This window comes from Lycorma delicatula, chromosome 5 (assembly GCF_047948215.1).
Source record: "Lycorma delicatula isolate Av1 chromosome 5, ASM4794821v1, whole genome shotgun sequence".
In the NCBI taxonomy this organism is placed as follows: domain Eukaryota; kingdom Metazoa; phylum Arthropoda; class Insecta; order Hemiptera; family Fulgoridae; genus Lycorma; species Lycorma delicatula.
This window is the reverse complement of record NC_134459.1, coordinates 116,295,914-116,309,043: the sequence shown is the minus strand read 5'-3', so window position 1 is coordinate 116,309,043 and position 13,130 is coordinate 116,295,914. Positions and strand designations below refer to the sequence as shown.

Genomic DNA, 13,130 nt, shown 5'->3' with positions numbered 1-13,130 from the left:
ACACAGCTACTCACAAAAAATTATAAGCAGTCAGCTAAAAAATTATATTACACTGTTAAGACATTGCAACAAGCTTGAGTAAACAGTAACAGAAAATACACATAAATTATACATTAGGTGGCCATACTTAAATAAATTACATAGATAAAATTTTCAGGTTATTTCATGCTAACTGTAAATATTTTTACTTCCTTATACGAAGTAAAGGAAATATTGCGATTGCGAAAAATTTTGGTTTCTAGTTTTCAATGGAAATATCCATTTTGACCATCCTTGAATCCATTTTTAACTAGTTTTGACATGATGCCTGTACGTACGTATGTATCTCGCATAACTCAAAAACAATTAGTTGTAGTATGTTGAAATTTTGGATTTAGTACTGTTGTAACATCTAGTTGTGCACCTCCCTTTTTGATTGCAATCAACTGAATCAAAAAGGTCCAAAAAAAGCCCAAAATAAAAAATAAAAAAACTGCAGTCATAACTTTCTTATACTACAATTTTTTTTATAAAACTCGCACTATTAGATAAAACCACACATTTTAGTTTACAAATTAAATGGAGCAATGTCAAACATATCATTAAATTAAAAATTAGAATCAACAGGTGTGTAATTTTCTTTCCATCTAACTCATTTTACTTACAACAAAAATTAAAAATAGTAACTTACGCTCTGATTTATATTCAAATAATCTTGGATCTGCTTTTAATGGTATTAATCCTAACCTATGAGCTAATATTTCATCTTGTAATAAAGCAGTATTATTATAAATCATTACTTTTTCAACAGCCATACTTGGAACCTGAAAAATATTCATTATATTTAAAGCAAAATCTGATAAAAATATAACAGGTTTAAAGTTAAATTTAAGAAAAAATTAGCAAGTACTATCAATTTCATGAAATAACTACAGTAATTATCAATAGTTTTCACAGTTCTATAAATGCCTTATACACAACATTCATCAACACTACAAAACCTTTGATCCAATAAAGTCAGCGGTATATAACTGTTAATAATTTACGAAGAACTGATGTTTATAAACATTTTTCTGACAAAATAGGTAGGTAAATTAGATATACATTTTGGATTTCAAAACTGCAGAAAAATAACATTTCTAGTAGTAGGAATGGGAAGAAACATATGGAATTAAATTTTTTTAACATCAACCTTGGTTATGTAAATTTTTATGTGATAGTCCTAAATATCACATAAAAATATTGCATATCAGTAGAAAGAGATGAAAGCAAAAATGTAATTCTATAATAAAATGAAAAGTAGCAAATCTAACAAATTGCATCACAGCAGAAGAGTATAATTACTTATAAAAACTAATTACCATATATTTTCTGTGTATTCTTTTCTCTTTTTTCATGTTAAGCGCTTTCACAGATTCCTGCTTCATCAGGAAGTACAAAATTATACATCTAATATTAAATTTATATTAGATTAATTTCATAACAATGATTGAGATGATAAACATACCTCTATGTAGTTTGTTAAGGTAAGTTTTTAATCAAACATATATCATTTCTTATGGTCTGACAAAGCAGAAATCTCCATAAATGGACTTAACATGAAAAAAGAGAGAAAAATAAGGAATAAGTACATAATAGTTTTTATAATAGTATGGAAAATCTAATCCACACCATTTTGATACACTATTGAACTAATTTTGCTTACGTATATTAATTGTTATAAATTTTCATAATCATGCCTTTAGATAGAATGCATCTGAAGTTATAAAGTTTTGATGTTAATTTTAATTCAAATTCTAGTAAATTTCATATGAAAAGTTAATCAAATCATTCATAAACACCTTACTAAGATTAATTTAGTTTTCTTCTTGTTTTCAGAATTGTACTCTGAATTTATTTCAGTCCCTTGCACACTTTTAAAGTAACTTTTCTAACTTTTTTCAATAACCACGAAGTAATTTTGTAGCCTGTTTTATTAAGTAATTTCATGTACTTTTATTTGTTTCATCATAACACTTTTTAATCACTTTGTTGATTAAAGAGATTCTCATAGTATTTCATAAAACCTCTTCTAAAAAATCCCATTTAAGAAATTTATTTGCCTATACGTTATTTTTACAATAAATTATAATTATGCTATATGTTATTCATAGAATAAAATACCAAAGCAAAAAATAATGATTTTAATACCAAAAAAATAAAATAGTTTCAAAAACTTCTAAAATCAAATCAGATCAAAGACAAATTACTTTGCCTTGTAAAATTGATATTTTTATAATAAATTATAATTATGCTGTCACCATTCACAAAAAAAAATAATAATAATCACTTTAACACCAAAAATAATAAAATAATTTTAAAGACTTCTAATTATTAAATCAGACACAAATTATAGATTTAACCAGTACAGGCATCCGCAAGGATGAATGTTGTAACATAAGATGTAGTCTTATTTGTCATGAATTCATATGAGTCTCCCACTCAAAATACAAATGACAGTCAATCAAATTTTATTTTTTAAATAAGTCATTCATAAAATCCTAATACACCTCTACTATTCAATGAGAGCTATTTTGCATCTACTCCAGTAAAAAATTCAGTTTGCAATAACGGATGATGCAGGTATCTCATTCTCAATAAGAAAAATAATTCCAATTAAAACATAAAATAGGAAGTTACAGCACACTTCTTGTTATAAACCACACAGTTGCTGTGTTTACCATTTAAACTCATTTACTAATTTAATAAATAACTTACCTCAGACAGCAATATTCTTCTAAAAGCATTTGCAATTGCAGGCATAACACCAACTAAATCAAATTCTATTTCTTCTTTATCACATTTTACAACATATATTGACATTCCCTATAAAAAATGGAAAAAAATTAATTTAAAAAGTTCATTATACAAATAAACAATTAGTTATTAATGAATTTCATAAGGAAACAAACTTCATTAAAAAGCTTCCTTCAGTCCTTCCAAACAGCCAATAATCATAAAATAATAAAATACAACTCTAGCTGATTATTCCACTACAACCACAGCATAGCAATAAAATATCTGACAATATGTTCCATAGTTATAGTTAGAAATAAAAACAAACATTTTTTAAATACTAAAGCAAATACATTAACTGTTGAAAATACTAAATGAAAAATTACATACAAAAAATTAAACAATAAGGTGCAAAAAAACTATAAATCAATCACAATATTTTATTCTTAAAAATTGATCTCTGCAAGTGGTGTCACTCACTATACCCCAGCATACCTAAATTACCATTGCAATATTTTTTTTATTTAGCTATCTTTTTGATGCAAACTTTCTCCCTCCAGGTTTTGAGACCTGATTCAGGTTCTCCACAAAAAAAGTAGGGGAATTTCAGATTTCATTTTAAATTTGACTGAACATCGGGTAGCCCTCCAAAGGAGGTTCAAAGTTTAAAAATGGCATATTTAATAAGAAAAAAATTAATAAGAATAGTACGTGCTCATATGTATTTGTAAAGGGGTTCAAGTTCTATCAATTCATGCATCTGAGAAAGAGAGAGCTGAGGGAGAGGAAAGAGAAAGAGAGACAGAGACAGAGAGAAATATGTTCATATGAAATTATAATTACTCCACTGCCCATCCACTTGATAAACATCCTTTTTAATAGTATTTAAGTAAGCATTTTTCTTAAGATCAAAAAATATGTTTTTCTGTTTCATCTTTTAGCTGGAAATTTTCAACTATCAATAGAAATTATAAATAATGCAAATTAAATTTTAACATAGCTCTACAAGGAAGGTAGCTCATTCCATGTCAAGTGGACCATGGGTCCCCAGTCAACCATCTCCAAACTTCATCAAATTTTGCGTGGACATTCTCACTGTGGTCTTAAACCATTTTATCAAATTGTAGCTCTATATTTCCTATTGCTGATTTTCTGTGATCTCTTGAAATAAAGGTACTTGCTGGTAATTCGCGCAAACATGCAAAAAATTCTAAATTTGACTTATAATTTTGAAGGCAATAATAAAGCTATAGGTTTGAGTTTTAATACTTTTGGTTAACATTTTATGCTGAATTTAAATATTTTACTCTCAAGCTTCTTTTAACACCTCGTTTTGAGATACAGCAGCTGAAATTCAACTAAAACATTGTTGTGACATTTTGTAAGTCAAAATTTGAACTTATATCTAGTACTTTAATCGAAACAAGACTTTGTAACTTTGTAATAAGTGTGTGTAACATCCTAAAGTTTCAAAGCAACTGGAGGCTTATGTCAGGAGATATTTATCATCAAATTTGGTCAAAACTATTTTAGCTCAATTTTTTCCTACCTTTGAAAGCTTATAGCTCAGGTATACCTTCTTAGATTTTGTTAATTTTATAATAGTTAGAAAGAGCAACTTTTAAACTACAAAATCCACGCAGTTTGTTTTTTTGACCAATAGTTTATAATTGAAAGATAGCGTACCTTTCACACAGGGAGCAAGTTTTCCATAATATTTATGAATTAAATTAATACTCTCTAGTAGAAAGTAATCTTTTAAGTAATGTCAACCATTCTTCTGCCTCTTAATACAAAGTTGTTAACTGAATTAGTTGTACCTTGCCTCCTATTGAATGCAGAGGAAACAGTATCAACTATGTCTGTTAAGGCAAGCAAAATTTTTTTAAATGTTTATTACAAATGCACAAAAATACTGAACTCATAAAATGAAATATAGTTGTAGTAGTAATAACAGAGTCCAATAGAGTATTGCAATATTATAGAACACAATAGCTTCAAAATAAAATAAAAATATATGAAGTAGTCAGAAACATTTTAGCACAATACTTTTAATTCCACTTCAGCTTAAATTGTTTCTCAATCATATAGATGTATTCTGGATACATATATTGTTGTCCTGATGATGTCATTGATGATGCTTCAAAAGTAGCAAAAATGTACTGTTCTGGAATCCAGTAAGTGTCCTTTCGAGGGAGCCAATGATAAGAATGAGCTGCATCATTAAGGTGCATAAAAATAATGCGGGCATCATGTTCATCAAAAAATATATCACATATATTTCCAATCCACCAAGTATTGTCAAACATGCAAGCCACATATTGTCCTGATTGCAAGTTGGTATGTGATGTACCTTAAGTAGGTATATCAGTTTCAAAAAACATCAGCTTCAAATACTGAATATTATCATTTGAGACTCTGCTGCCTTAGATTTTAGCTTTGCTAACTGACTTAAACTGGTGGTTCTCTCTTGTTCCAGCAATTGTGTGACCACTACTAAACCAGCTTTCCTGTTCAGGTCGGATTCTCTCAACTTCTCTTGGAATAAAAAAGAGCCTAATTCCTGGTATTATTTTCTTTACAAAATTCAAATAAGTCTTGGTGTCAATACCTGGTTTTCTATAGGTTGCTGAAGACTGGCACATGCTGTTAATCGTTTTGTAGTACCTCCAATTCCATCACAAGATGATTTTCCATGGTTAGTACCAAAGAAGTTCCATTCAGCTGTTATCCCAAAGTCTTTTTCATGGTGGCACAAATTGATAAAATTCTTGTATTGAGTAGCTGAACCATCACTGAAGTAGTGTATATGCTTTATTTCAATCACTTTCTTCAAGTATTTCATCAGTTCAGTCAAAAATAAATGAACAGCAATGATATCATGGTGCAGACAATCACTGACCATGCAGTGCTAAGATTCTGAAGCTCATTTTTGTTGTAAAAAACCATGAATGGATGCAGTGTAGCTTGGCTGTTTTCCCAATGGAATCCCTGTACAGCATCTTGCACAACAAATAAATAGTCTTCAGCAAAATCCATCAGGATAATGGTATGATTATCGATTAAATTTTCCTTCAGTTGTTCTAAATAAGAACTTTGATGTTTTGAACAAAACAGTGGCTAGTCAGACAAAAACCCTTTATGGAAAGCTCTTCAATCGAATTTTCCAGTCACCTGTTGTGTCTCCAATATGTCTTTATCTATATGAATCCACTGCTTATATTCTATTAGTTCCTCCAAGTCATAATCTTTAAGCTCATCTAATAAATAGGACTCCAATCCAGTTTTTTCAGGACACTGTTCATAATGTAGCATTCAATCCTTAGATTCTAAGCTGCAAACAGTTTTCTCAATCAATAACTTGTAGTAATCCTTGATGGATGTTGCAGCTACCACGTGCTAACATTTTGAACTGAATGTGTGCCAGCAGCATCAACTGTAATGCACCACTTTGGCCTAAGTTCACAAAATTTTGAGAAGCCAATTTCACAGCCACAATATGTGCAGTAAGCTATGAACATCTCTTTTAAATCGCACAGAAGTAAATGTTTCTGTGTGTGGCCATTTTCACCACTGATCCTAACTGAAACAAAATCTTTCTTTCCTGGACTGCTTCAGGAAAATTCATCATCTTAAAAAAGTTTGAGGACCTGTTGTCTAATATCATCCTACAATTATTTTCCTCCTTTTTTTCTGGTGTCACCAAAATACCAACTTCAGATTTGAACTTCCTGGCCCGCTTCACCATTCACATTTAAACTGGAATTAATCAGCTGTTTACTCAATACTCCAGGTACTGGGTGCCAATGTCAAAATCTGAACTTGTAGGCGAGCTAAGTGAGATCAAAAGTTTAGCTTTGAGCAATTAGGATCTTTACATCCTTGACACTGCTTACTGCTTTCCAGAATATTGGAGAAATTTATAGAATGTTTTGGAGAATGGGGTTTTACAGAATATTCTAGAAATTTTTTTTTTCAGATCAGCCTAGACAGTTCTACAACAGTTCAAAATTTTCTGGAACATTGCAAATTTTTTTCAAGATATTATATATTTTAGAACATTCTTTAAAAAATATAATAATATTCTGAAGCATTGAATGTTTCTCCACCATCAGCTGTTTTAAATAACTAGAAATGGACACAGATTAAATATCTGTCACATGTAAAAGATTAACTTTGAAAAGTTTTTTTACCTACTGTAATGTTGGGTCAAAAAAACAAAATGCATGGATTACGTTGTTTAAAAGCTGTCCTCTTTCCACCTACTATAAAACTAATGAAATCGGAGAAGGTATACCTGAGTTATAAGCCTTCCATGATGGGTCAAAAATTATGGTAAAAAATTGTTGACCAAATTTGGTGATGGTTTTCTCCTGACATAAGATACCAACTGTTTTGAAACAGGAGGATCCTACCGTAATTATTCCCTTTTTCAAATTACAAAGTTTCATTTCGATGAAAGAATAAGGTAAGGAAATATATAAGCTCAAACTTTGAGTTCCTAAATGTTGCGACAAATTTTTGACTGAATTTCAGCTGCTATATCTCAAAATCAGGTTCCAAAAGAAACTTGTGACTAACATATTCGGATGTAGCATAAAAAGTTAACCAACAGTATCAAAATTTGAATCTGTATCATTATTATTGTCATTAAAATTGTTAGTCAAAGATAACAATTTTTACATGTGTCCACAAACTATAAGTACCCCTTTTTCAAGAGGCCACAAAAAATCATCCATAACAGATAAAGAACTGCAATTTGATAAAATGGCATTTCAGTTCATGGGGAACCTCCACCAAAAATTTGATGATATTTGGAGATGGTCTACAGGGGATGATTTTCAAAACTAACATAAAAAGCACATGGAATGAGCCATGTGAAACAAGAAAAAACTGGAACACACTAAAAATAGTCAGATTGCCAAAGTGAGCCACGTATAAATTGAAGGTGGGTGGAAGAGTGGAAGAAACAATTTAAAACGTAACTGATTAATCCCATGAAACTACAAATGATAAAAAATCATATTAATTTAATTTATATAAACATAGAGTTTAATTACTTATTACTGAGATATAAAAAGAATTTTTTTTTCTTTTTGCTGTGTTACGTATTGGCAGAGTATAAAAATATAAGCTATAAAAATATAAAGAGTATAAAATCAAACATTAAACTCAAAAACATTCAAATTTCCCTTATTATAAAAATATGTAGTCAAAAAATTAAAATAAAATATTTCACGTGGCCAGCCACACAAACTACTGAATTCAGTAGATACTCAGGCATACAGTACTGTTATGTGTGGATGGCCCATGAAATATTTATTTAAATTTTTTGACTACATATTTTTATAATATGTGACGACAACTTTAATGTGATTTTAAAACGTTTTTATTAACTGACAATGAGGGAAACCCTTGAAATTGGCTCTTAAAATGGGAAAACAATAAGCATAATGTGATTGGCATTACTGAATTTTGTACTGTTGGTGGAAAACTGTGTTATACTTTTGTCTTTGATATATATATATATATATTATGTTGGTCATTAAAAAAACCACAATGAAATAAAAGTTGCAAAACTTAACAATTAGCCATCATAAAAACCTAAATGATACTTATAACAAAGAACAATAAATGGTAAAATACAGTTGTTCAAGAAGTTAAGAACTTATTCTTTTCTGTCTTCACGAAGATCAAAAGTAAATACATAAATAATTGAAACATCTTTGGTGAAACTTTTACAATATAACAGAAATTTATAAGTTCAATAATAATTACTAGCCTATTCTAAATGAAATTATTTATCTTATTTCAATCCAGTTTTATAATTAAATAATGTAAAAGAACTTGCAATAAAGTTCCACATACAGTATTGTACCAACCTTTTTGATTTTCTTGAAATTCCATGGTTTATTAAGCCCCACTAACATTTCCTGAAAAAAAAACAGAATTAAATAAAAATGAAAAATAAAGAAATCAGCAAACTTATTCATAATGAGAATTTATGTTTGCTTCTAACATGTATCATAAATTAGTTATTAGGCTTTTTAGATAGTACTACCAACTAGAATGGAAACCAGTTAATTAAATGTAACTTTGGTAGTAGATATTTTTTTACCTTAATTCAACATGTTGAAAGCTATCTTCAACAGCACTCCATTCTGAAGTGGCTGAATTAATCTAATATTTGATCACATAGTGCAGTTGTCTGTAAATTCATTGCACCACTTTTGTTAGATTTACTGTATTTTAGTAAACTTTATACTATTTTATCATATTGAATCACATTTGTTGTCTGAAATTTGCATTTTGTAGTAAATAACAGAATGGGTATTCTGTTTCTGTGAGGTAATTTGTTAAAGTTGATTCTGTTAAGTGTTCTTAAATGAGCTCTTTATATCTAAGAGTGAATGAATGTCTAGTCTGCTCAATAAATGTGTTTTGTTTGTTTTTAGTATGATTTTGTGTATTTTATATTGTTGTCTAAAAGTGACATGTAACCTTCTTTCCTTAAAATGTTGACAATTCTGTACACATGCTAGCTGATGTACATTAAAGTTATGTACTTTCTGGTAACAGGTGTGTTACATCTATTCTGTCACTTATCGGAACCATCTATGCGCACACCTTCATCAGCTGACAATTATAATGTTATAAAATATCACACTTACAGTAATTATGTTAAGTTACTCATCCACACTCATGCAACATGCTACCTAAAATACAGAAGAAAATTAAAAACATACCTAATGACAGAAAATACACAGTGTTAATGTACATCAATCAACATTTGTACAGAATTGTTAATATTTTCAGGAAAGAAGATTACAAATCACATTCAAATAAGAAAAAATACACAAAATCATATAACAAACAAACAATGAGTACATTTCTGTGAGATAAGGTACGATTAAATTTTAGTGTATAAGTTTGCCAGCTGTGGTAAGTTTGGTGCATTCTGTCTTTTGAGAAGATACCTGTCTAAACTGATAAATGGTGAGGTTAAGTCATTTGTTAAGATTCATGACCTACAGTGAACAGCAAGTTTGGGTGTAATCTAACCTCAATAAAAATCATGTGCTAAGTATTTATAAGAGTTTTAAAGAATATTCTGTACTTGAAAGACAGATTTTGAATGGCAAGTATATTTTCAGGGTTGAATATAATGAAGATGACTGATCATGACAGCCAACCAAGAAATACAGAAAAGGACCATCATCAAATGATTAGTGAATTGTGAGCTATGGCTGGAATAAATTATGGAGCCAACTCCCCAAAATGAAACTGAAGCAAAACTGTGTTTGCATTCATCTGAAAAAATGTAGTTGACAGTTACTTTTAAGCAAAAGCATAAATTCTTCTACCAGCTTTCTGACACTGACTCATATATCCATCTTCACAGCCAACTTAGCCATTTCTAGGTTCCTAACTGAAATATTGTACCTGCCGTTTGATATAATCATACTTCAAAATGATTTAACAACATACAAATTGTACATTAGCACTTAGATGCCATAAAATAGTTAAAAATATAAAATTAATATTAAGAAAAAATTAACTTTGATAAAAACCATAAACCACATCACATACTAAAAATTTTTAATCACTTCAAAATGTCTTCATTAACAACTGCTGTCATCCAAAATGTTTTCCTGGGATTTTCATTAAAAAAAAAAATTACTTTTTGCACATTCATGTATTTATTAAGTGACATTTAATTTCTAGCTAAAAGAACAGTTTAATTACATTTTGACAAACTAGGAAAACAAGATTTTTATGATTTAAAACAAATCATCAAGAAATAAATATAAATTAAAATCAAGTAAAAAAACAAACAAATCTTGATGAAAATCCTAAAATTAGATACCAGCAGTACATTATTTCAATTAATACATTTTTGGTGAATCCACTGTTATCAGACATAATTTCAAAATATAAAAGAAAATAATGGGTACTAATAATTTATCTGCCCACCACATACAATCATTGTTTAAATTAATGTTTTAAGGTTTAAAGCAATACCTAACAATAACCTAACTCAATAAAGAACTGCAAGGTGTTCTGGTTTTGGTTTGGTACTTACCAAATGTTCATTTTGTACAATGTAAATTAGAAGCAAAAAACTCAGAACCGATCCAACTGAAGTGAAATACTAACTAGAATAAAAACAAGTAGTATTCATAATATACCTGTTGAATGATAAGAGCTGCTTTTAATAGAGATAACTACCAAATTGTAATAATTGTTTCACTAATTTTAAAATATAATGACATTTAAGTAAATAATACATAGCTAACATGTTAACTGACTACTACTTACTTTTTGAACCCGTTGGAACGGAAAAATGCATGGCGGGCAGATAATTGATAAGAACCAAATAATGTTTCATTTAGTGAGATAAATTAAAACTAAACTCAATGAAAGAGATTATCCTTCATACTACAGATTACAGCAATCTTAATTACAATATAAGTTTTAATATTACTTTTGTCTGAATTTTAATGAGCAGAAATATATTTTACATACATACTTCAATTTTTCTTTAACCCTATGACTAAATTTTAATATTTTAAAATAATTAGCTTAACCTTGAATAAATTTTAGAAAAGTTAGTTGCTTTTATGCGTATTTGTATACCTAGGCAGTGGATACCAGTGTATTTTAGTGGTTGGGGTTCAATTAACCACAAGTTTCAGGAATGGTTGGCCTGAGTTTGTACACGACTACACCTCATTTACATGTCATACATATCATCATCTCATTGGCTCATGGAGGGAAGGATTGCTCATTGAACAGATTGCAATGTACATATTAGTAAAGAGAAAAAAATCTTGGATAAATGGATAATTTTTATACCTAAAACATTGTCATACTTTTTTAATTTATTTCCCTTTTTTTAAATATTATTAATTATACTTGGGGGCCGCAGCCAATTTAGTATGTATATATAAAATAAAAATCATTGAGCTATTTTATACAAGGTCAGTAGAACACTACTGTTAGCATACACTATATTTAAACAAATAACAGTTACAAGCAGTTTAGTTGAGAGATGATGCATTTTACAGATTAAGTTTGATTTTGCTTGTGTTTATTTGCACGCATATATGCAAGCATGTCTGCCATTATGCAATTTAACCTTGAATAAATCGTAGAAAAATTGGTTGTTTTTATGTGGATTTGCATACCTAGACAGTGGATACTAGTGTATTTTGGTGGTTGGAGTTCAATTAACCACTACTAATCAGCACTTCGGTAGAAGTGTTGTTAACATGGTAATAGTTTATTAAAATTTTATTATAATTCTAATAAAAATCATTTAATTGATGCCAGAAATTACAAATAGACTTATAGAGAAATTAATAAGATTTGGATTCAGAGCCTAAGAAAACAATTTCCCAGGCTTGGTCTACACACAAAACTAAAATTAAGTATACTGCTTAAGGAGTTACCATGCTATCACAAAATTAATAGCAAAATATAATTTAATAAAATATTTAGTATTTAATTACAAACATAGTATAAATTAATAGTACCTAATGCCCTGAGGTAGATATTCCCCACGTCCAGGGCGGCAACAGCTGTACTCAAGTACATTACATATAGCTGGCTAACGGGGTTCCGAGTGTTGTTTCTCGGATATGCTTTTTTCGGTCGATTTACATCTATAGGCCGAATTACAGGACTGGACTTTACGGCCACCTGCAGATACGACATTCTTAACGATTACGGAAATGGATTAATACCGCCTTTAGAGCTGGCGATGTGGCGGCCACGGTCAAAGTTATTTGCAGGTGTAACGGAGACCTTTCGTCGTCCACATGCCCCCCGCGATGGCAAGCATGTAGTTAAGGTACATGTAGTTAAGCATGTTCGGAGCATGGGAGCCCTGAAAGCTTCGGTGTGTAGGGGCCTGGAGTCAGTGCAGAGACTGCGCATCCGTTCTCTGCCAGGACATATGCCGGTTCCACCGGAGTACCGGAACGGACCTCCAGGGTTGGTAGCCCTGGAGTGGGGGTGTACCCCGGCGGCTAGCCTTACTACAGAAGGGATTATTTGTTCATGGAAACTGAACAATTAAACGTGGCAGAAGGTTCACGCAAACACCCTCGTTTAGAACCGGGTGTTTCGCCTGAGGCGAAACGCCGAAAAAGTACGGAGATTAAGAGGATTGAAATTGAGGCTAGGAAAAGCTTGCAAAAGCTTTTTTTAAGAGCAGCATCCCAAAACCTACGTATTTGGTTATTAAGAAAGAAGAAGGTAATTTCTCGAGGGTGAGTCCTTTCCTCATCGCTCGAGAAATAAACAAATGTGCTGGAGGCCCTGTTAAAGAAATAAGAAAAACTTTCACGGGACTTCATGTAGAGACTGTTAAT

The 13,130-nt window shown here is 30.3% G+C and overlaps 1 protein-coding gene across 2 annotated transcripts in view; it reads right to left on the bottom strand.

Annotated features, from left to right (window-relative positions):
• The window catches only part of Polr1C (RNA polymerase I and III subunit C), a 40,500-nt gene that overhangs the window by 19,227 nt on the left and 8,143 nt on the right, over positions 1-13,130 (bottom strand). Inside the window, exons 1-4 of one of the 2 annotated variants that reach the window (XM_075366928.1) lie at positions 10,838-10,957; positions 8,637-8,687; positions 2,737-2,844; positions 671-803 (exon numbers count right to left, since the gene is read on the bottom strand). In XM_075366928.1, coding sequence (XP_075223043.1) covers positions 671-803; positions 2,737-2,844; positions 8,637-8,684 — 289 coding nt within the window. In that variant the 5' untranslated portion in view covers positions 8,685-8,687; positions 10,838-10,957. Of the gene's footprint in view, positions 1-670; positions 804-2,736; positions 2,845-8,636; positions 8,688-10,837; positions 10,958-13,130 lie in introns of those variants that run through there. The other variant, XM_075366927.1, reaches the window with a different exon arrangement.